At 47.3% G+C, this 23,291-nt stretch overlaps 1 protein-coding gene across 1 annotated transcript in view; it reads right to left on the bottom strand.

The window, feature by feature from the left end:
* Nucleotides 1-23,291, bottom strand: part of LIMD1 (LIM domain containing 1) — a 68,375-nt gene that overhangs the window by 23,161 nt on the left and 21,923 nt on the right. Inside the window, 1 exon segment of the mRNA XM_007463899.1 lies at nucleotides 9,670-9,771. Coding sequence (XP_007463961.1) covers nucleotides 9,670-9,771 — 102 coding nt within the window.

The following is a 23,291-nucleotide window of genomic DNA, read 5'->3' as shown; positions in this document are numbered from 1 at the left end:
CGGGTTTAATCCCTGGTCCAGGAAGATCCCGCGTGCCGCGGAGCAACTAAGCTTGTGTGCCACAGCTACTGAGCCTGCACTCTAGAGCCCAAGAGCCACAGCTACTGAGCACGCGGGCTGCAACTACTGAAGCCCGCAGCCTAGAGCCCGTGCTCCGCAACGAAACAAAACAAAAAGAAGCCACTGCAATGAGAAGCCCGCGCACCTCAAAGAAGAGCAGCCCCCGCTCACCGCAACTAGGGAAAGCCCACACACAGCAATGAAGACCCAACGCAGACAAAAATAAATAAATACATGAATAAATAAATATTTTAATAAATAAATATAAAAGGAATGAAGTTCTGATACATGCTACAACGTGGATGACTCTGGGTCACATTACGCTAAGTAAAAGAAGCTGGTTACAAAAGACCACATATATATGACTCTATTTATATGAAACATCCAGAATAGGCAAATCTATACAGGAGTGCTTGCTTAGGGCTAGAAAAAGAGGGCTGGGGAATGGGGAGTGAATGCTTATGGGTACAGGGTAACGGATAATGCCACCTTTATGGCCTCCAACATTTCCTCAGTGCTAACTGTGTGCCCTGCATTATACTAAAGGTGGCAGATCAAGGGTAAATCAGGATCAGTTAAACACTGTCCCCGTTCTCACAAAACTGACCACAGAGGGGGAGGCATAGACCCCCGCCAACAGTTTCAATCTAATCATAATTCAAAACACCACAAGACAGGTAAATGAACAAGGTGTGCGTGAAACCTGCATCAGAGGAGCCACAGCAGAGATCACAATGGAGGACATTGCTTGGAGAGTGATGCATACCTGGTGGGATGAAGTGTGAGGGTGACAAGACAGGGGTAGGAAAGGGTGGGTGATGTTTAGTGTGGCCAGAGGTTCTGAAGGACACAGGGTGGAGGAGACAGTGGCAAGAGAGCAGACAAGAAAGGGCTGGAACTACGTGAAGGAATGTGTTCAATGTCAAGTAAAGGAATCAGACTATGATGTTACGAGAAGTGGCTAAGGTCTCAGAGCAGGAGAGTGGTCCCCTCACAGCTGTGCTCAAAGGCCAGCTGTGTGGATGGAGGTGGGCAGGGCAGCAAACAGGACCTGAGGCAGTCAGGAGGGACAGCAGTGATCCACAGGAGGAACAGAGAGGGTCTTCCCCCAGTGGGGCCCCCGGGCCCCCGCTGGCATGCAAACCCACCAACAGTGGACACTGCAGGGGCTGCTGCTTGCACGGTCTGTCCTGGCAATGGATTTGCCAGACTCCCAGGCTGCTCAGTGCCCCGGAGGTGCATCTGGCTCTTGAAAACCAGATCACAGGATCCACGCCTGGCTCATGTGGTAATAAGGATTCTCTTCCCCTTCAAACTTTAACTGGCAGGAAGATTGCATTGGCTTTGAGTCATCAAGTCAACAGAAGACCACAGAGCAATGAGGAAGCAGCATATGACATACTTCTAAATGGTACAAACAGAACATAAAAGCAAGTACTGTGATGACAACCCGGCAAAAATGATATCCATGTGGGTACAGCCACCATTATTTTGTTTTGTTTTGGTTTGGTTTGGTTTGGTTTGGGGTTATGGGTGATTTTCTTCTTCCACATGTATTTTTTTTACAATGTGACTATATTGCCTTTGTGATGCATAAAGTAAAAACAATAAACTTACTGACTGTTTCTTATTAATAAGTGAACTATGGCTTAGGAGTAGAGACTTTACCTACAATGTCCAATATGGTAGCCACTAGCCACGTGTGGCTATTTCAATTTAAAGTGAATTAATTAAAATAAAATAAAAATGTCAACTCCTCAGTCACACTAGCCACGTTTCAAGCACTCAAAAGTCACATGTGGCCATGGCTGCTCTACTGGACGGTGCACGTCTAGAGCTCAGAAAAGCAGCCGGGGAGCTGGGGGACAAATGAAGGTAAGTGGGTGGGGGTGAGGCCAGTCACACGGCCACAGACCAGATCCCAGCTGACTGCATCGGACCCCCTGGGATGCTCGTCACGCACGCGCGGGCCTCTGCTCTGTAGACTTCAGGAATCAGGATGTCTGCAGGTGGATCAAGCTTCTCGGGACTGGGGCTGGTGCTCGGTAAAGGGTGAGGACCGGAGAGGTGGCAAAAACATAGACTGTGGAGCCACCTGGCCCTGAGCTGGGACCCCAGTCCCCCACAGACCAGCTATGCAACCGCTCTGCGGCTCCACTTCCTCTTGTGCAAATGAGTGTGGCTGGGAAGCAAATGAGGGGCGTGAGATGACCGAGCAAATATTCTGCAACCAGTGGCTCACAGTACAACCCATGTCAGAGGCATCAGAGCACTGACAGAAAGGCTGGGTGCAGACGAAATTGTCGGTATATATGCAGGGAAAGCAGAGGAGGAAGAGAGAGAGAGGGAGGGAGGTTGATGGGCTGTAAGGAATTGGCTCCCATGATTATGGGGATTGACAAGTGCCAAGATCTGCCGTCAGCAGGCTGGAGGCCCAGGACAGTGATGATGTAGCTCCAGTGCAAAGGCAGGAAACAACTGGTGTCCCTGTTCAAGGCAGTCAGGCGGCAGGAAGTCCCCTTACTCCAGAAGCGTCCACCTTTTTGTTCTATCGAGCAAAACTGATTGGGTGAGGACCACCCACATAAGGGAGAGCTTTACTCAGTCTACCAATTGCTACTCCATCAAGAAACCTTCACAGACACCCAGAATAATGTTAGATCAAAATCTGGGCACCCCATGGCCCAGTCAAGTTGACACATAAAATTAACCATCACAGGGCCAGAGGTGGGGACAGAAGTTTAAGAGAACATTTGAGAGACAGAACATTTAAGAGAGAAGAGATGCTCTTAGCAAGATGAGGGCACAAAGGAGGCCCAAGCAGTAACTGTGGTGCCAGAATAAAGCTCAGTTTTCCACAAAAGATCTCACTCCCTAAATCCAGGATTCTGGGTCTGAGATGAGGCACCCAGTGTAACATCATGTGCTTATCAGGGTGTGATGAGCCCCGCCGTGTCAGAGAACCCTCCGTTCTGCTCTTAGAGTTGAGGACACACTGGGTACCACCAAGTCTCACCGTTGGTCTGGGATTATTGAAGGAAAGGGTGCAGATTTCCACCCAAACTACGCGTGAGCAAATATAAGAAAAGTGTTTGGGATGCAGGTGTGGCAATTAATGATACAGGTCGCACTGGAGTTACGCTTACAACATAGCTTAGAAATTCCAGACTCTTTTAATGTCACAGGCACGAAGAAGCTGACGTTCTCTCACTGTCGGGGACATCATGGCTTCTCACTGCATCAACAAAGTCTGACCTGGGAGACCAAGTCCGGGCCCAATTCCGGTGCACGCAGCAGAACTGGGTTTGCTGGAGAGGGACAAGCGACCACCTGATGACACGTCAGGTAAAGGCCACCCCTCTGCTCTCCTCCAACCCGCACAGCCCTTTGCTCAGCTCCATCCATTTTGGTCGTTTCCTGATTTCACCCCTTTGTATGTGCCCACTGTCCCTTACTCACTTTCTTGATCTTCAGCTATTTCCCTAGATCCAGCTGACTCATTCAGCTCGCACACAGATGCTGAATCTGTTGAGAAATATTGGGATGACTCAACAGCTCAGAAATTCAGGGATCAAAGCCCTGAGAAAGGAACAGACCTCTAATCAAAGCCCTTAATCCATTTCTCTCCTACGGGTACATCCCACCCACTGCTGAATTCTAGCTCTCCTATTCCAAGTACAAGTCAAAAGTATCCCCAAACCCAACCTCTGCTGTCACATAGCCCCCAGGCAGAGATGAACCTGAGATGTCATGGCAAGATCCAGTGTCTCTCTAAGCAAAGCTAATTTGATACGGTGGCTGCAAGCAAGGGCTGTGGGTCCACACGGTCCTGGGTTCAAGTGCCAACCAGGCTATTTAACATCGATATAACCAACCACAAGCAAACTAAACTCTCCAAGCCTCTGCTCGTCTGTGAAATGAGAGTAGTAACAATGCTGAACTCACTGGGCTGTTAACAAGGATTTAGTGAGCTACTGCGAGTGAGAGGATCAGGGCAGGGTCAGGCCGAAAGTAAGCTAGAAAGCTCACCTGCGAATTACTTATAAATATTGAGACGACTCTTAAGGAAGCGTGCCTGCCATGAATTAAAGGGAGACCTCCCTAACTCAGGCTCAACTATTTCAGAATCTGGGCATCTCCAAAGGCTGGGCTGGTGAGGAGGCATATACAAAGTCAATGAAAAAGGTTAACATGATTTCAGAGGCAGTGCTTAGACTTGGTAAGAGAAACAAAACAACCGCCAAGAACCCTCCCGCACTTCAGATGTGAACTTACTGATGGACGAATCACCAATCACTGATTTATTCACTAAGAACCTCCGTCCCACAGCTCTGGGCTTATTTCTAGTTGCTTCATTTACCTGAAGGAATGAAATGGCACTTTCTGGTGTTCTGGATGCAGGATTTCACTAACTCCGTTAGACAGACTTTCCCAGATGGGGTCTAAATAAATGTGTGAGACTTCACTATAAAATCCCTTCACAACCTTTAACAGGCACGGATGTTTGGTTTTTGGAAGGTGGGATGGGCAGTGGCATATATTCTTATTTTTGTTGTGTTTTTTCCCTAAGGCAGATCACAGTGCACCACCAACTCAGGTACTTAAGCACTAGGTCACAACACTCATCAGTCACCTGTTCTGGCGTGACCTGCACATCCCAGCCCTGTTCTGTTAGTGGACCCCATCCGGCCCCCAGCTGCCTTCCTCTGAGCTCAGGCCTGCGCTGGGCATAATCCCCATCAGCCTCAGGACTGCCTGGCCCCCAAGCCCTACCCCGAAGACCAGGGCACCCTTGTGGTCTATCGGCTTCTGGGGAGGAGCATGTCGTATCTCGTCCATCGTTTTCCAACTCACACAGCTAAAAAGCAGTAGGGGCCGTGAACATGGCAAACTGGTTTCCCCATGACTCCAGGATGGAATTTATTTAGTCTTTACAAAATGAACAAAATCTTACTTTCTGGGCCTAAAACGGCCTGGGGTGAGGACACAGAGCCTGGCCTCTCTCTGCCTCACAGTCTATTCTGGAAGGTGCCGAGGAGACTTCACTTGACCCCCGGAGTCCAGCACACTTTTTCTTCCTTCTTGTTCCGCCTCTCTCGAGCCACAGACAGGCGCCAGCTTCTCCTCATTCAGGCCACTTGACACATGGTGTCCAGACACATGGCACACGGCTGCTGGCCAAGGCCATGCCTACCCTCCCCCCACCCCATGCTGTGCCAACGGCTCCTGAGAGCATCCAGTCGGGGGCCTGGCCACCTTGGGTGGGCAGAGCCGAGGTGGGAGAGGGAGACCCACAGCACACATCTCCATGGCAACCAAACACACCCGCTGCTGACGGAGGAGCATGTCAAAAAAGAACTTTAACAAACCTCATAAACGCCCACGCATCGTGCCCTGAATGCTTGCTTCTGGGAACGAACACCAAGGAAACAACTCAGCAGAGGGAGAAAAGCACGCAGGCACAAAGACATTCACTGGGGCCACGTGTAATAACCAACAAACCCGAGACACGGAAACACTCGCTCCCTGCCATCAAACCGAGGAACGGCTCAGTTGACAACTATGTAACTGTGAAAATGATTATTATGCGGAAGACTACAAAGACAAAGGGTGAATTTATGACACAATATTAAATCAAAAAGGATACAATACTGGTTTACACTCTATGATCACAACTCTAAAAAATGTGTATAAATCTGGACAAGATCTAGGGGGGAAATTACTAGTGAAAATACCTGTTCTAGATGATAACAAACCAGGTTACTGTCTTTAAAATTTTTTGTGGCTGTCATGTTGTTTCCACAACTAAAAATGAACTAAACATTGTTGCTTGTTGGCAGATGGGGAATTGGCCGAGGTGCCCGGGAGAACTTGCACCATCCAGAGGCAGAGGTTTGTCCGGGCGTGTGAAACACCTTGGGATCCTCCCGGGACAAAGGACGAACGGCTTGTAAGGAACTGCTCTAGGGCTGTCTCTGGGACACAAGACAGTGTCTCATCTCTGATGAGGTGAGGGCTCTCTGCCCCACCCCTCTGAATGAAGGGAGCTGCTGACTCATGACCACTTAGCCATGTTCAGGATTGACTACTTAACATCCCATAACTTACACTGCAGTCATCGGCCCTTTTGTTTCAGTGTTGTCCCTTTTGGGGTGTGGGACAGGGACAAAGGCACCTTTGGCATGTCCTTTTTGTTGCTCACGAAGGGAATAAATTGTCTGAACCTAGAAGTAGCTTGTTTTATCTTTACTGATCAAATCAGTCGGGCCTTTGCCTGGCCTTGTAAGTGCATGTGAGGTCTCAATAAGATCCTGATATTATGTTTTAATAAAGTATCAATAAGACCCAAGAAGTGAGTGTGCGCACGTGCCGGTGTGTGTGCATGTGTACCTGCAGAAATACACCTTGACGGTGTTTCAAGCTAGATTATTCTCACAAATGAAATGGGAAAACACACTCACACACATATATACAGTACACTCTCACACACACTGTAACCAACCAAACGGATGTGCAAGGCTAACCTAATCTGGATTCAGGAGCCATGGATTCAGCTCAACTGCTAGATTTTCAACCTCGAGAAGTCTCTTTCCCCCTCTGACCCCAATTTTCTCTTCCCCAACGAAGGAGGGGACGGACTGGATGAGAGCCCGGCCCCCACTGTGCTGTGTCCACGTGCCGAGGCTCGTGCAGACATCCTTGAGGACTCGCAGAGGCAGGACGTGGGCCACCCTGGCACCTCCTTCTGCTGAAAGCACTTACTGGCAGCAGTAAGTTAACTGAACAAAGGCAAGTCACTTCTGGCGTCCATGAGAAGCTGCTCAGACACGTGCCTGGGTCTCCAACTGCTCCCTGTGAGTGGGGAGGAAGCTGTATGTTTACCCACAACACGAATGCTACCACACTCACTTTCTGATGGAACTCAGAGCTTCCTTCAGCAACTCTGCTCTAGGGCCTGGTTTGCTGGCAGCACCAGAATCGCAGACAGTGGTTCATTGTTTATGTGAGAAGGTAGGGCATGCCTAGCTCAGGAGAAACGGTTCTTTCCTGCTTGGGGAACAAGGAAGGCTTCCTGGAAGAGGAGGCATTGGAGCTGGGTCCTAAAAGCTGGACAGAATTTAAATGCACAAAGTGAGTGGGGAAAGGAGGTTCCAGGGAGTGAATGGGGAAGAGACAGATTGTCTCACTGTGATAAGGAAGTAGGAAGCAATAAAACACAGACCAGACCACAAGGGCCTTAAATGCTAGAACAAGCAAAATCCCAAAGCAGCTGTCTTCCTAAGTGTTTGTGTTTGTCATAATTTGACAATAAACTCAGCCCATTAAGGAATTGCCAGCTAGTCAAGCAGCCACTGGTGGAATCAACAGACTCACCAGTAGTTTTTGCCCCCCAACAACTTTCTAGTTCAAATGGTAACTGCTTGAGATATAAAAACAGCGTCTACTCAATATTTATTTTCTTTTTTCCTGGAAGATAGAGCAAATATTAAGAAACAGTTACAGGAGCCAAAAGTCAAAGATAATTTTTAAAAGAAGGTGTGATCACAACTCTTTACGGATAAAACGCAAACACAGGTCAAAGATTTTATTTAATTCATCATTGAATAAGAGACCAATAAGATGTTACAACTGGGAGACAGCAAAGAACCATCCATATGCAGGCCATCAGAAATGCTGAAGTAAATTTGCTTAATGGGTGCAAAACTGGTCAATCTCTGCCAGACACAGTTTGTGTTGCTGTGGACAGGAATCGCGGGCCTTGCCGTCAAGATTCTGCAACTTACAGAGTGTAACACAGCTCAAAGGCAAGGAAAGACCCAGAGACCCAGGGAATCCAATAACCAGAAAACTCCTACATTTCCACTGCGGACGCTCAGGAGACTGTGTGATCCATCTCAAAGTCTTTCACAATTTTCACTACAAAGGTGAGTAACGATCAAGGTGGAAACTCTTAGGCATGTGTTTTTTGGGAAATCACAGTGAGGATGAAGCCTAAGGTTTGGAACCGGGCATATGCCTGTGCCACCAAGGCATGGCAGGCCCATGCCCACCTGGTGAACTTCAGACTGGGAACCAGAGGGCTCTTGAGGGCTGTGCCACAAACCAGCCGAGAAAGTCCCTCCTCTTTCCGTCTCCGGAGGCTTCTAAAATGAGAAGCTTGGCACTAATCCCAGGTACTCGGTTCTGGCCACACCTGGGAGTCACCGGAGGAGCTTAGAAACAATACATGTGCTCCACTCTAGAAACCTCACCCCTAGGGCTTCTGATTCTGCTGGTCAGGGTGGGGCTGGGGCATCACTGGCTTTTTTTTTTTTTTTTTTTTTGGCTGCATTGGATCTTCATTGCTGTGCGTGGGCTTTTCTCTAGTTACAGCGACGAGCGGGGGCTACTCTTCGTTGCGGTGCGTGGGCTTCTCATTGTGGTGGCTTCTCTGATTGTGGAGCATGGACTCTAGGCACGCGGTCTTCAGCAGTTGTGGCACACGGGCTCAGTAGTTGTGGCTCGGGAGCTCTAGAGCACAGGCTCAGTAGTTGTGGCGCACGGGCTTAGATGTTCTGCGGCATGCGGGATCTTCCCAGACCAGGGCTCAAACCTGTGTCCACTGCACTGGCAGGCGGATTCCTAACCACTGTGCCACCAGGGAAGTCCATCACTGGCTTTTAAAATCTCTCCCCCCAACCCTCCCATGATTCTAATGAACTGCCAGGACTGAGGACCGCTGGGCCAGACGATAAGACACCCTGGTCCCGGACTCTCTTTGGCTTTGTTGTAATGTTTCCTTTTAATAGACAGCTGCCAGCCTTGGTGTAGAAGTGGAGATGTCAGTGGGACATTTTTCAAAAATGCTCCTCAAAATTAATCTTTGGTAGAGACCGTGAAAAAAGCACAGTTCATGGCTCCGTCAGACTTGGCAAACAGCCTGCAATGTGTTAGAATCTTCCACTGTGGATGCCATCAAGTCAATGAGCAGTTTGCTGAGCTGAGCGCAGGCCTAGTTTCCTGGTTTGCTGCTTTAGGCATAATGCCCATAATGCAGTACAAAGATGCCCACAGGTGTTTGCTAAGAGGCATCGATACGTGTGTGGCATGCATACACACAGGCATTCACGCACACGCTCACACTTCACACTGAACAGCAGCCTCCAAATGAAAGATCGGGGCCAAAGAGTTATGAAAGGACCCTGCTTCACACAGGGGTAACTGACTGACTGGTCCCCACAGTGGCGGAGAAAACTGACAACAGGGCAGACAATGGTGAATCCCAGCACTTTCCTCCCGACCCTTCTGAGACCTCTGATATGCATTACAAACCTGATGTTATTAGGGATTGCTCCACTACCACCAGAGTGGGCCCCAGGCAAACCCTGGTACTCTGTGATAAGTCAGCTTACCCTGATGGGCCTTGTTTTGGTGGTACAAAACCCCGTTCTAGAGGACACTGTCCTGCCTTCCCATAGGACCATGGAGGGACATGGGCCAAGTGTCTCCAGGAAGGATGCTCTTCCGTCTCCTCCCTTCCTGGTTCCCTGTGTTCCTTACCCTGTCCCTCAACACACACACACACACACACACACACACACACACACACACACACACACACACACTTACTGCAGGCTGCACAGGTGAAGCACGCGTCGTGGTAGAGGTTCCCCATGGCCTGGCAGGCCTGGCCGGCCCCAAACACCCCCTTGCTGCATTTCACACAGGCTCCTGCAAGGGAAAGAACACGGCAGTGAGTCAGGAGGGAAACAGTGTAAAGTGAGTGATAAAAAGCCAATGGACAGGGCTTCCCTGGTGGCGCAGTGGTTGAGAGTCCGCCTGGCGATGCAGGGGACAGGGGTTCGTGCCCCGGTCCGGGAAGATCCCACATGCCGCGGAGCGGCTGGGCCCGTGCGCCATGGCCGCTGGGCCTGCGCGTCCGGAGCCTGTGCTCCACAACGGGAGAGGCCACAACAGTGAGAGGCCCGCGTACCGCAAAAAAAAAAAAAATCCAACGGACAGAGCAAGATACCCACCCCTTCCCCTAACCACCCCATCACCAAACCCGGAGGATTACTCCTTTGCAATGTCTTTCTCTCATGCTCTCTCCCTCCATCAGCCTTCCAACTATCAGTCCTTTCCACTGCAGGAATCGGGCCCCAGGCTCGTGTTCAGGCCCCCTCCACACCAGCATGCTAATGTTCAGGATACCTCCACTTCTTCCATCTCCTCCCTTGCCCAAAGCTTTCAAAGCCTCCCACCGTTATAAGACAATGTCCAAATGCTACATCAGGATTACAATATGCCAAGTACACAGGTTGGGCAACTTCAACCAAATTATTTCCTTTAATTTACAATGGGAACCACCAACGGGGATTTACTAACCTCACTTTTTACAAAGGGTGATCAGGCCCCCAGGCCCCAGGTGCCTCAGACTGCAAGCTCAGTGCTCTACCCTGCGTCTGTCCCTGGCCACTGGGTCTCAGCTCCTTGCCTTTGCTCGGGGCTCGCCTGTCTGTGCCCTATGCCCACTCTCCGGTCCCTTTATATGGTCCCTTATGTGGGACAGTCCACATACAAGGAGGTGTTGGAGTCTCCCTTCCAAAGAACTCCCCCATTATAGTCAAATGAAAAAGATCACAATTATGTAAATAATGCATGAAATTTTTTTTTTAAAGATTCAAGAAGGAAATATACCAAAACTGTAGAATTATGGCTAGTTTTACTTCTTTCCATCTTCTGTATTAAAAAAAAAACTTACAAGGGTAGGCATTGTTATAGCTGAAAAAAGTCTAGTCTCAAAAAGTGTTTGGATCTGTTTGTGTTTTTCTTGGATCTGTTTTTTTTTTTAATTTTTAAAAATTTTTAATTTTTTGGCCGTGCCGAGTGGCTTGTGGGATCTTAGTTCCCTAACCAGGGATTGAACCCGGGCCCATGGCACTGAAAGCATCGAGTCCTAACCACTGGACGGCCAGGGAATTCCCCTGGATCTGTTTAAATATACTGTATAATGTTAAAATTTTTGAAAAATCAATTATATATCTCTATACAATTTATATATAAAATATATATAACTAGTTTTTCAAAAATTTAAATATATATAAAAAGGTCCCCCAGCAGCCATCAGGGTAGCCAGCTCATGTCCTTGGTCAGGGGCTCAGCCAGCCTTTTCTAGCTCTGGTTCCCATCTGTCAGGCTGTTCTCAGGCTGCAAATCCTCAGCCACATTCTGCCTACAGGGCAGAAAGCCCTGTGTTTCAGAGTTCTTATCATTTCAAGCTGATAAACTGCATCACCTTCAAAGGAAGTCCAAGCTAACACATCCTTCATGAAACACGCCCACACCAACCACGCCAGGGGCATTCTCCTACAGAGAACACACTAAGCCCAGGGCCCTCACGTCGCTTCACCAACACTCCCTTAGGAAGCAGGTGATGCCGTCTGTAGGAACAGTACTGGGGCAGCCAAGAAAACTGCCACTTGGGGGAATTCGCTTATGCAAAGTTCTAGGGATCACAAGTGGTGGTTATTTGTAGCTCTTCTGCTTTAACATTTTATTATGAAAACTTTCAAGCATGCAGAAAAATGGGAAGACTCACACAGGGAACACCCATATGCCCACCACCTCAATTCTACAATTGTTAGCATTTTGCTGCCCATCCCTTAATCAATCCAACCATCCATCTTATTTGTGATACATTTCACAGTAAGATGCAGACAGCAGTCCACATCACCCTGAACACTTCAGCCTGCATATCATTAATGAGTCCATTATTTGCTTACAGTTTTGTTTGTTTGTTTGTTTGTTTTTTGCAGTACGCGGGCCTCTCACTGCTGTGGCCTCTCCGTTGCGGAGCACAGGCTCCGGACGCGCAGGCTCAGCGGCCATGGCTCACGAGCCCAGCCGCTCCGCGGCATGTGGGATCTTCCCGGACCGGGGCACGAACCCGCGTCCCCTGCATCGGCAGGCGGACTCTCAACCACTGCGCCACCAGGGAAGCCCTACAGTTATTTTTTCAAGAGAAAATTCCAACAGTGAAATGCACAAATTATCATCCAATGAGCTTTGACAAGTAACCTATGTAATATAAACCCAGATCAAGATATAGAATGTCTCCAACACCCCAGCAAGTTCCCCAAGGCCCTTCCCTTCCACCTTTTCTTACTGGCTATGAAATTACCTTTGTGTGTGGGTACGCGTGCACGCACACGCACACGCACACACATGTGCAGCATGAAACTACTGGACAGCTGGTATTTCTGTACCTAGCAAACAGCATGGTGAAAATGAAAACGTCAAGGAACTCAGAGGCATCAGCATTTCTTTTTGTCTGATTATTTCATATACAACTTAGGCTGCTCTTAAGTCAAGAAATACATCCGTTCTGGGCAAACTGCATTCCTTTGCTGGCACAATCAGAGCTGTGTCCAGCTAGCAGGGAAGAGTGAAGACGGCAGGGTTCTGCCAGTACCACTCCTCTCTAAACCTGTTGCAGCAGGCTCATCACTCTAGAAACCAATGGTGCTGGCGGCCGGCCACTGAAGCAGGTGGCCCAGGTGGGCCAGGCGGGGCCTCTGGCATTTAGGCGTGTGTGTGGACATGGAAGCAATGGGGTTGGTGTGCCCAGCACTGGACACAGCACCTACTGTGCTATGGCAGGTTACTGGTTACCTGGGCACTGCCTGCCTCTCCTAGTGAATTGGGAGCACCTTCAAGATAGGGGCCACATCGATGTAAACTGGTGTAGCCATTATGGAAAACAGTCTGGGGGTTCCTTAAAAAACTAAAACTAGAATTACCATATGATCCAACAATCCCACTCCTGGGCATGTATCCAGAAAAGACAAAAACTCTTATTTGAAAAGATACATGCACCCCGATGTTCATAGCGGTAATATTTACAATAGCCGGGATATGGAAGCAACCCAAGTGCTTCAACAGATGAATGGATAAAGAAGATGTGGTGTATATATATATATACACAATGGAATATTACTCAGCCATAAAAGGAATGAAGTAATGCCATTTGCAGCAACGTGGATGGACCTAGAGATGATCATATTACGTGAAGTAAGTCAGACAGAGAAAGACAAATGTTATATGTGAAATCTAAAAAGTAACACAAATGAACTTATTTACAAAAAAGAAATAGACTCAGAGACGTAGAAAACAACCTTATGGTTACCGAAGGGAAAAGAGGGGGAGGGATAAATTAGGAGTATGGGGTTAACAGATACAAACTACTGTATATAAAACAGATAACAAGGATTTACTGTACAGCACAGGGAACGCATATTCAATATCTTGTAATAACCTATTATGGAAAAGAATCTGAAAAAGAATATATATATTCTTTTCACTTCGCTGTACACCTAAAACTAATACAATATTGTAAATGAACTATACTTCAGTAAAATAAATAAATAAAAATGTTTGAAACATGAAATAAAATAAAATCCAGAAAAAGAGAGACAGGGCCACGTCTTAACTGTGGCCTCCGCAAGCGTTCAGTGAAGAACTGTTGAGCTGAATCACTTTCTGTGCAGCTCCACGTATAGCCTGTGTCGCCTCCCCTCTGCCCTGGCCCTCACCTCCTTGTACCTGGGGTACACACACCCCTGTAAATGCCTTTTACAGAGTCTTATGCATCTCTGAACACCTGCAGCCCCTGACGAAGTGCACTCCTATGCCCTCAACAAACATACATAAAAATAGAGAAATAGACAACGTGGGCCTCTACTGAGCCCTGGTTGACGGTATAATTCAAACATGGTGACGGGGGAGAACTTTCTCTTGAAAAATGGCAACTATCGGACAATGAGAAGGTATTAATTATACTATTTGGTGATCCTGGGGTTGATTTCCAGACCACCCATCCCAAGTGCCCTGGGACTGGACTCTAAACCTTTACAAAGAGCAACACTGGCTGGTTTGTCCGGCAGCAACCAAAGCACGCTCAAAGCAGCCTGGATGGAACCTCAAAGCAACGTAAATGTAATTCTGCTCACGAACATGGGACAAAACCACCCCAAGCGCAACCTCACTTCTTCCTTCTCCATCACTGTGGTCTCTGCGCTTAAGCCCCGTAGAAATGTTAGCTGCAAAGCACAGAGAAGCAGTGAGACTCAGCTGAAGCAGTGATCAGCCCTTCCACCTGTCTGCATGGGGAGCGCGGGAAGAGGCCCCCCCCTTGAAGACAGCTTGCCAGTGAGGAGAGGTGGAATACATCTCCTGAGTCAGAGGGATGCTCCTGGGTCACAAGGACATGAACTCATCTTGCCTGGGCTTGGGGAATAAAATCAGACAACCTCTCACTCCAGCTCGTAAAGTGAGAGGCAGGGTGGGCAGCATCTTCCAGTGGACACTGACAACTGCCCAGGCCTCCCTGGGCTTCCTGCTGCGTTATCTCTCCACATCAGGCCTTCCTCCGCTCCTGCAGCCAGCAGGGTGACACTCTCTCTGGCTTCCTCTTAACCCAAGGGCTGGGACCTGCTGACTTCAGCATCCCCCTCACTCTCTCTCATTCCTTGGGGATGCTGACATCCTTTCTCACCACTCTGAGCATCAAGCGCAGATACAAAACAAGGAAGGAAGCCGCTTGTGCTCTAAACCATCAGTCACGGACGGAGGAGGTCCCACAAGAAGCCAAGTGGGTAAGAAAATATTTCATCCCTGTGGCTTGTGGTAAATGGATAGAAAAGTACTTATGGGCAAGAAATAGATCTAGTCTTCCTTTGGCAGGAAAAAAAAAAAAAAAGACAAAGTAAATTTCATATTCTAGGAAATAACGTACCTCCCAGAGCCTGAGCTAGGAGTGTTCATCCAGTGCATTGCTGAATGTGCATCCCCTTTCTCAAACCCACGTTCTAGAAATTCTAGAAAGGTGCTGTAATTTGCTGAAGGTCACACCGCTGGGAGGTTTGAAAGATGGAATCTGAGCCCAAGTTCTAACTCAAAGGTCCCGTTATTCCCATCTGGTTGGCTATTCCTGCAACATACACAGGGCCCCCCCAAAAAAGAAGGAGCTCCTTACTCACCACCCAGCCCCCCAACATACAACCTGTTCAGGGATTCAGACCCAAGACCAGCCCTGCCCCAGATCTCCTAGTGGCCACCCGGCCCACCACCCATGCTGGCCTATCCCACACACACAAGGCCATCTTTCTGCCAGGGACCTCCATCACAAGGCCGCCCCCACGCAGACCCTCTGTTCCTCCTACCCGTCTGCCAGGGACACTGCAGCTGAAGGATTCACCCCACGAGTGCTTCCCCACCATTCACTCGGAGCCAGGCTCTCTGCAGACGCTGGCAGTAGGATGGTGAGCAGTGCGACTGCACGCTGACCCTGTCCTCATGGAATGGTCATCCAAGGAGCCAGGAAACCAGACTATGCCACTCCTGATAGGTGAGCTGACCAATCTCACCCAAAGTCCTGTGCTGGAAGTTTGCTTAAGTGGCCAGGGCCGAGTAGAGGCTCGTGCTTGTGAAATGACAAGAAATACATATATTGGTCTCTGCCCCAAGTTCCTGCTAATATTTGGTTTTTGACCCCAGTTTCTGACACAGAGCTCCTAAATCCCTTGGAATTTCCTGGGCAAAATGAGCATCTTTTGTTCTAATGAGGAAACACTGCGTGGGATCCTGGTTGGGGGCTGGTCACCAGAAAGACCAAGCCAGGCTTATAAGTTTGGAACTTTCAGCCCTACCCCTCCGTCCTCCAGGGAGGGGAGAGGGGCTGGAAAATGAGTTAATAATCAATCATGCCTACATGATGAAGCCTCCTCAATGTACAGGATTCAGAGAGCTTCAAGGTTGGTGAACACAGCCACATGCCAGGAGGGTAACACACCCCAACTATACCAGGCGGAAGCTTCTGTACTCAGGACCCTTCTGGACCTTTTCCTATGTATCTCTTCATCCAACTGTTAAACTGTATCCTTCATCATATCCTTTATAATAAACTGGTAAATGTGTTTCCCTAAGTTCTGTGAGTCATTAAGGCAAATAATCAAACCCAAGGAGAGGGTGGGGGGAACTCTGATTTATAGCCAGTCAGTCAGAGGCATAGTTGGCAAAGTGGGAGGGGGACTTGTAGGACTGAGTCCCTCCTTAACCTGTGGGGTCTGTGCTGACTCCAGTTATCATCAGATTGAATTGAACTGTAGGACACCTGGCTGGTGTCGGAGAATTGGCTGGTGTGGGAAAAACCACACATCTGGTGTCAGAAGTGTGAGCACTAGTAGCACAAAGAAACAGAAGTGAGTTTTTCCGAGACAGGACTCAACAAGAAGAAAAGACTCCTAGACACCCTTTGCTTTCCACATGGTCCCTTAGTTAGAAGATTTTAAAGGAAATCCTTACTTTTCCTCAACAGAGGAAAGTAATAAAATGTCAATCACATATTACTATAGTAATCCAAGCTCCAAAGCCAGGAGGAAAGTGAGGGAAAGAAGGAATTAAACTTTTAGGAGAAGGGAGGAAAGGATATGCAACTATTGCCCTGTAGTTAGACTCACTGCCCTTTAATCCATTCTCCAAACTCTAGCCAGAGGGATCTTTTTTTAACAGCTTTAATGAGGTATAAGTGACACCCAATAAGCTGCACATATTTAAAGTGTACAATTTGATAACTTTTGACATTTGAATACACCTGTGAAATCATCACCACAGCTAGGACAGTGAACACACCCACCATCCCCAAAGGTTCCACACGTCCTCACGCCTTTTCTAATGCCCCCTCCCTGGGCAACCACTGCTCTGCTTTCTGTCAGCAGAGATCAGTTTGGAAGGCTATGCTCACCACTATACCACCAATGTGAGCTCAGTTTGTATTTTCCAGAGGTTATACAAATGGAGCCTAGAGCACGTACTCTTTTTTTTGTCTGGTTTCTTTCACTCAGTATAATGATTCTAAGATTCACCCAGCTTCTGTATACACCAAGAGTTCATTCCTTTTCATTGCTGAGTTGTTGTCCATTGTGTGATGGGACCACCATTTTTTTTATCCACTCAACTGGTGATGAACATGAGTGGTTTCCACTTCGGGGCTGTTACAAATAAAGCTGCTTGTGTACAAGTGTTTACGTATAGACATATTTCTCCTTTTCTCTTGGGTAACAACTTAGGAGTGGATTGGCTCAGGCTTATGGTAAGTGTATATTTAACTTTTTAAAAAGCTGCCCAGACTACCCTGGTGGTCTAGTGGGTAAGACTCCGAGCTCCCAATGCAGGCAGCCAGGGTTCGATCCTTGGTCGGGGAACTAGATCCCGAAGGCTGCAACTAAGAGTTTGCATGCCACAACTAAGAAGCTTGTATGCCGCAACTAAGAGTCCAAGTGCCGCAACTAAAAGATCCTGCATGCTGCAACTAAGACCTGGTGCAGCCAAAATAAATAAATTAATTTTTTTTTTTTTTAAAAAGAAGAAGCTGCCAAACTGTTTCCCAAAGATCTATCATCTCACATTCCCACCAGCAGTTTATGAGAGTTCCAGTTTCTCCACATCTTTGCCAATACTTGGAATGGCAGTCATCCTGATTTTGTCCATTCCAATAGGTAGGTAGTAGTACCTCACTGTGTTTTTGGTTCTGTTCTTTTTTTTTTTTTTGCTGCTCCGCATGGCACGCAGGATCTTAGTTCCCCGACCAGGGGTTGAACTCATGCCCTCTACAGTGGAAGTGCGGAGTCCTACCCACTTGACCGCCAGGGAATTCCCCCCTCGTTGTGGTTTTAATTTGCATTTCTCCGGTGACTAACGATGTTGCACCAGAGCATCTTTTGCTGTGCTTATTTACCATCCTGTATCTTCTTTGGTGAGGTGTCTGTTCAAATCATTTGCTCATTTTTTTTCCTTTTTCTTGAGTTATGAGAATTTGCTACATATTCAAGAGACAAGTCCTTTATCAGATATATGCTTTGGAAAGATTTTGCTAGAGTCCTATGAACTCCAGCTGCCTTAGTCTCCCCCAGGATCTCAGCAGCACTTTTTTTTAAAATTAGTTAATTTACTTGTATATTTATTTATTTTTGGCTACGTTGGGTCTTCATTGCTGCACACGGGCTTTCTCTAGTTGCAGCGAGCAGGGGCTACTCTTTGGTGTCTCATGGGCTCAGTAGTTGGGGCTCGTGGGCTCTAGAGTGCAGGCCCAGTAGTTGTGGCACACGGGCTTAGCTGCTCCGCAGCATGTGGGATCTTCCCGGGCCAGGGCTCGAACCCGTGTCCCCTGCATTGGCAGGTGGATTCTTAACCACTGCACCACAAGGGAAGTCCCCTCAGCAGCCTTTTAACTCAAGGAGTCTCCCAGGCTCTCTCTCCCTTCTCCCTCCTTGTGTTAATGTCTGGAAACTCTCTCAAGGCAGTAAGCTGGAGCAATCATAGGGCCTGCCCCATTTGCTTCCCATCTCTCAAGGATCATTGTCTATCCTTGCCTGAATTCAGTATCTTGAAAACCTTTTGTTTATATACTAATTCAAGCCGGCCTAACTCTCTTGGTGCACAACAGCGGTTTCCAAACGGCTTATGGGGGAGAAACTCTTCTCAAAAAATGTATCAGTGGAACCTCAAGTGTATGTAACAGACAAAAGGGAAACCACGACACTCGAGATGGGGCAGAGCCCACTCTGCCTCCTGGAATGTCCCGGCCCACTGCAACAGTTCCAGGAAGATTATTCAAGAACGAATAACACAGCCTAACTGATCGAATGCAGACACCACCCAGCCTAGCCTGGGCAGCGTTCCATGTGAAGGAAGTGATCCCAAATTGGCACTCAGTGATCTCCTGTACACCCAAAGCCAAAAAGCAAATTGGGTTTAGGGCCATGGCATCTTCCCTACTGGCTTGCAAAGGCAGGATTTATAAACAAGGAGGCCCGCAAAGCAGCCTCAGCGTGAGGTTTTGGCTACAGCAGAATTCCTGCCTCCTTCCTGCAGACAGCCTGAGGACCGTGCAGCACTCCTTCAACTGAACACACAGCCAAACTGGGTGATGACCAAGTCACCACCTTTTACTGTTAGGATAAGGATTGAAATAAAAAGATTCCATCAGGCCGGCCAATGGGAGTGGCCCTGCACCTCCAGCTCACACCTGGGCCTTATCCGGGTGACCACTCCTCTCCCAGTGAGGAAGGGAGGCCTCTGAGAGGTGCGGGCATCCTTTTTAGCTCTGAACGGATGCTGCACATCACATGGCATCACACAGCCGTGGACCACATACTACGCTGAATGGGGGCTGAGGCCAGGGACAGGGCACGCAGTCAGGTTGGGGGTGGCTGAGAGGACAGATTTGGATGAATTAGTCTGCACACAAGTTGAGCAAGGCTTTTTCTCAGCAGAAGGTTGCAGCCCATGGACGTGGGCGACTGTGGGCAGCTCTGGGAGTCAACAGGTTCTAGAAGAGGGGCCAAGCGTTTGGCAGAGCTGGACCAGTGGCCTCAACAACAGACTTCCTCCTAGCCACAATATAAGCTCATGGAAAAAGCCCTGAAGGCGGTGGGTGCCGGGCTCCTGCCTCCCAGGCAGAGGGCTGCTTCTCAAGGAAGGAATCAAAGTAGATGCCCACCATCACCTCCAGAGACTCTGGTTCCAATTTGCGGGTGGGACCACAGCGCCTCAGTTGACTCTAAGGCTCGGCCAAGGCTGAGAACCACGGATGCAGATAACACAACAAAACACATCCTCCCCGGCACCCGGGCCTCCCCTGCCTGCCCTCTCTCCCACGCACCCTGTAGTTCCCAGGTCAAGGGGTGATACTCTCACCAAGCTACGAAGGAAGTACTCAAGGCCATTCTGGGCTATGGGGTCATTGCAGCAGGCTACTTTCTTCAATCTCAAAGCTATTCAAAACCAACGACGGCTTCACTTCATTGCAGTGGGAAAGGAAGTTTCTCTCGCAGTTTCCCAATCAGCACCGTAAGCTCTAGCTAGCCTTGCCAGACAACCTGCAGGGGCACTTCTGCCCCAGTGCACTCCCATTCTCTGGCCCGAATCATTCCCTGCCCTCTGCTCTCTGAAGGAAAGAGTTCAACAGCCTCCAGGGCACCCTGTGCTGTGGCTTCTGGGCTCGACCACCTGTGTACTCCCCCTCTTCCAGTCTCTCTGCACAGAGCCCAGTCATCTTTCTCAACTCTAATCTGAAACAGAAATATGCCAATCAGCACAGGAAAAGGTGTTCCACCCAGGAGCCAAATGCAAAAGTGGGTGCCACTCGTCACTGTCTCAGCGGCAAAGACGAAAACAATGATAATAACAATAGTAAGAGTGTCACAGAGGGTGCAGAGAAAAGGGCATTCTCGTACACTGTTAGTGGAAGCATAAACGTGGACGACCTTTCTGGAGTGCAGTGCGGCACCACCTATTGAAAGCCTTAAAAATGGGACTTCCCTGGCGGACCAGTGGTTAAGACTCCAAGCTTCCACTGCAGGAGGCGTGGGTTTGATCCCTGGTCGGGGAACTAAGATCCCGCATGTGGCATGGCGCGGTAAGTAAATAAATAACTAGAAGAAAGCCTTAAAAAGTCTTCACGCCATTTGATCCAAGAATTTAACAGAATTTTTCCCAAGGAAAAAAATCAAAGATGCTGCCCAAAATGGATATGCAGAGACAGTAAGCAGATGAGTGGCTGCCTCGGACTGGGGGAGAGGGGGCAAGGGGGCATCTGCCAATGGGGGTGGGCTTTCTCTTTGGGGTGATGAAGATGTTCTAAATTAGACAGTGGTGATGGTTGTACAACTCAGTGAATATACTAAAAGCTGTTGAATTGTACACTATCAAAGGGTGGATTTCTGGCATGTGAATTATATCTCAGTAAAGCAGTTATAAAAAAACAAAAAGTCATCAAACTATTATTAAAACACTTAAGCATGGATAATTGAAAACAATATAAACACCCGAATGAAGACGTAAAGTTAAATAAATACTACACAACTTAAAAAAATCATACTCTACAGCGGTGCCACCCAATACAACTTTTACTGTGATAATGAAAATGTTCTATTCTGGATTGTCCAATATGACAGCTCAAGTGGCTGCTGAGCCCTTGAAATGTGGCTAGTACACCTAAGTAATTGGATTTTTTAAATTTGATTTTAAATAATCCCATGTATTGAGCAACACAGTTCTAGAGTATTCTTTTATGACACAAACTGTTCACAATACAATGTTAAATGAAAAAAGGGGAGGGGACCACGATGCATATGGACACATTGTTTTCTATTCTGTTTTTTTAAAGAGTATATTTACAGATACAGTCATGACCACGAGGATGAACACTAATTATTGTCCACGTTTACTGCTGAGAAGTAGGGGTTAGGGAGGATTTTTATGTTATTCTTTAACCTCTTCATATATTCGAAAATGAAGATACATTACCATCATAATCAAAAACAAGGTTTTTTTTTTTTAAGATTTAAACAATGTTTTAAATATAATGCAAATCCGCCACCTCACACTCTGATACCTACAGGAAAAGTGCTCCTCAGAGCATCCTGCAGCCCTACAACCAGCCCCTCCCCACGCACAAAGTTGCTGCTCCCCCCACCCCACCCCACCCCCAAGTTCATTCACTTTCAGGGGCTTCTCACGTGATTTTGGACTCACAAATAAGTTGTAAAAGTAATACAAAGACTTTCTATATACCCTTCATCCAGATTTCCCAAATGTTAACTCTTGTATGACCACAGTACAATTACCAAAGATCAGGAAATTAACACTGATATAATACATATTATATATATTATACACACACACACACACACACACACACACACACACACACTAATCTATAGACCTCATTCAAATTTCCACAACTGTCCCACTAATGTCATTTTTTTGGACCAGGAGCCAATGCCAGAACTAAATCCACTGCATTTAGTAAGTGTCTCCTTGGTCTCCTTTTATGAGAGACAGATCCTCAATCTGTCTTTGTCTTACATGACCTTGACACTTTTGAAGAGTAGCGGTCAATTATTTTGCACACTGTCTCTCACTTTGGTCTTGTCTAATGTTTTCTCATGATCAGATCGAGGTTATGTGTATCTGGTAGGAACACCCCAGAAGTAACGATGTGCCCTTTACAGCGTATCATATCAGGATATACATGCTATTGATACATCTTAACTACTGGTGAGATTAACTTTGATCTCTTCTTAAGGTAGAGTCTGCCAGGTTTCTCCACTGTGAAGTTTTACTTTCTCTTTGTAATTATTAAGACATTTATAGGAAAACACTTTGACATTAAGCAAATACCCATTTCTTCATCATATATTTTGCCCACTATTCAGCCTCCACTGATTCTTGCCTGAAACAATTATTACAATGGTCTTTCCAAACGGTGACCTTTCTATCTCCATCTTTCTTTCTACATTTCACTAATAGGATCTTCTGTACAAGAGTTTCCCCCCCAATTCTCCCCATTTATTTATTTCAGTAAGGACTCATGGATATTTATTTTATTCTCTGGGTTATAATCCATTTCTATCATTATTTGTTTTGTTGCTCAAATTGTCACAGATTTTGAAGCCAGTTTCTCAAGGTAGCTCACTTCTAACATCACTCTTTCTTGTGAGAAGGCTCAAAATTGTGCATTTTTCCCAGGATCTTTGCACAAACATAAACTGCTAGAACAAACGTCAACCTCCAGCAGAACCCATTTTGAAGGCTGAGTGGTACAGCATTTATATCACTACTCCCTTACCTGTCAGATTATTCTGCATAACCCTCTCTTGACATCGGTTCAAGTTCCCTCCAGCATCTCAGAATCCCCCAGCCAACTTCCCCCACCACCTGCTTTTCTCCTAGATTATTTTCTTGCCTTTGGCCTCAGAATCCTCTGATTTCTCAAAGGAGGCTCAGTTGCGTTTCTCACCCCCTTCAGCTCTCAGCTCAAACAAGGGCTGTCAGATAAAATACTAGTCGCCCAGTTAACTCTGGATTTTAGATAAACAGTGAGCAATTCTTTAGTGTAAGTGTATCGCGTGCAAATTTGAATCTCAGGTAAATGAATGATTGTGTAGTATAAGTATGTCCCAAACACTGCATGGTACATACTTACACACTAAAAAAAATAGTCATTGTTTCTCTGAAATTCAAATTCAGCTGGGTGTCCTATATTTTCATTTGTTAAATCTGGCAACCCGAGTTCAAGCATAAAGAAGAGGTGGCATTTACTGTCCACACAATTGGTGACCAATTTAGGCAAGAAGATAAGCAGCTAAAACACTTTATAGAGTTCATTATCCTTTTCTAGAGAGCGTTTT

This window comes from Lipotes vexillifer, unplaced genomic scaffold (genome assembly GCF_000442215.2).
Source record: "Lipotes vexillifer unplaced genomic scaffold, Lipotes_vexillifer_v1.1 scaffold1227, whole genome shotgun sequence".
Lineage (NCBI taxonomy): Eukaryota > Metazoa > Chordata > Mammalia > Artiodactyla > Lipotidae > Lipotes > Lipotes vexillifer.
The sequence above is the reverse complement of the archived record's forward strand: the minus strand, read 5'-3'. Positions and strand labels throughout refer to the sequence as shown.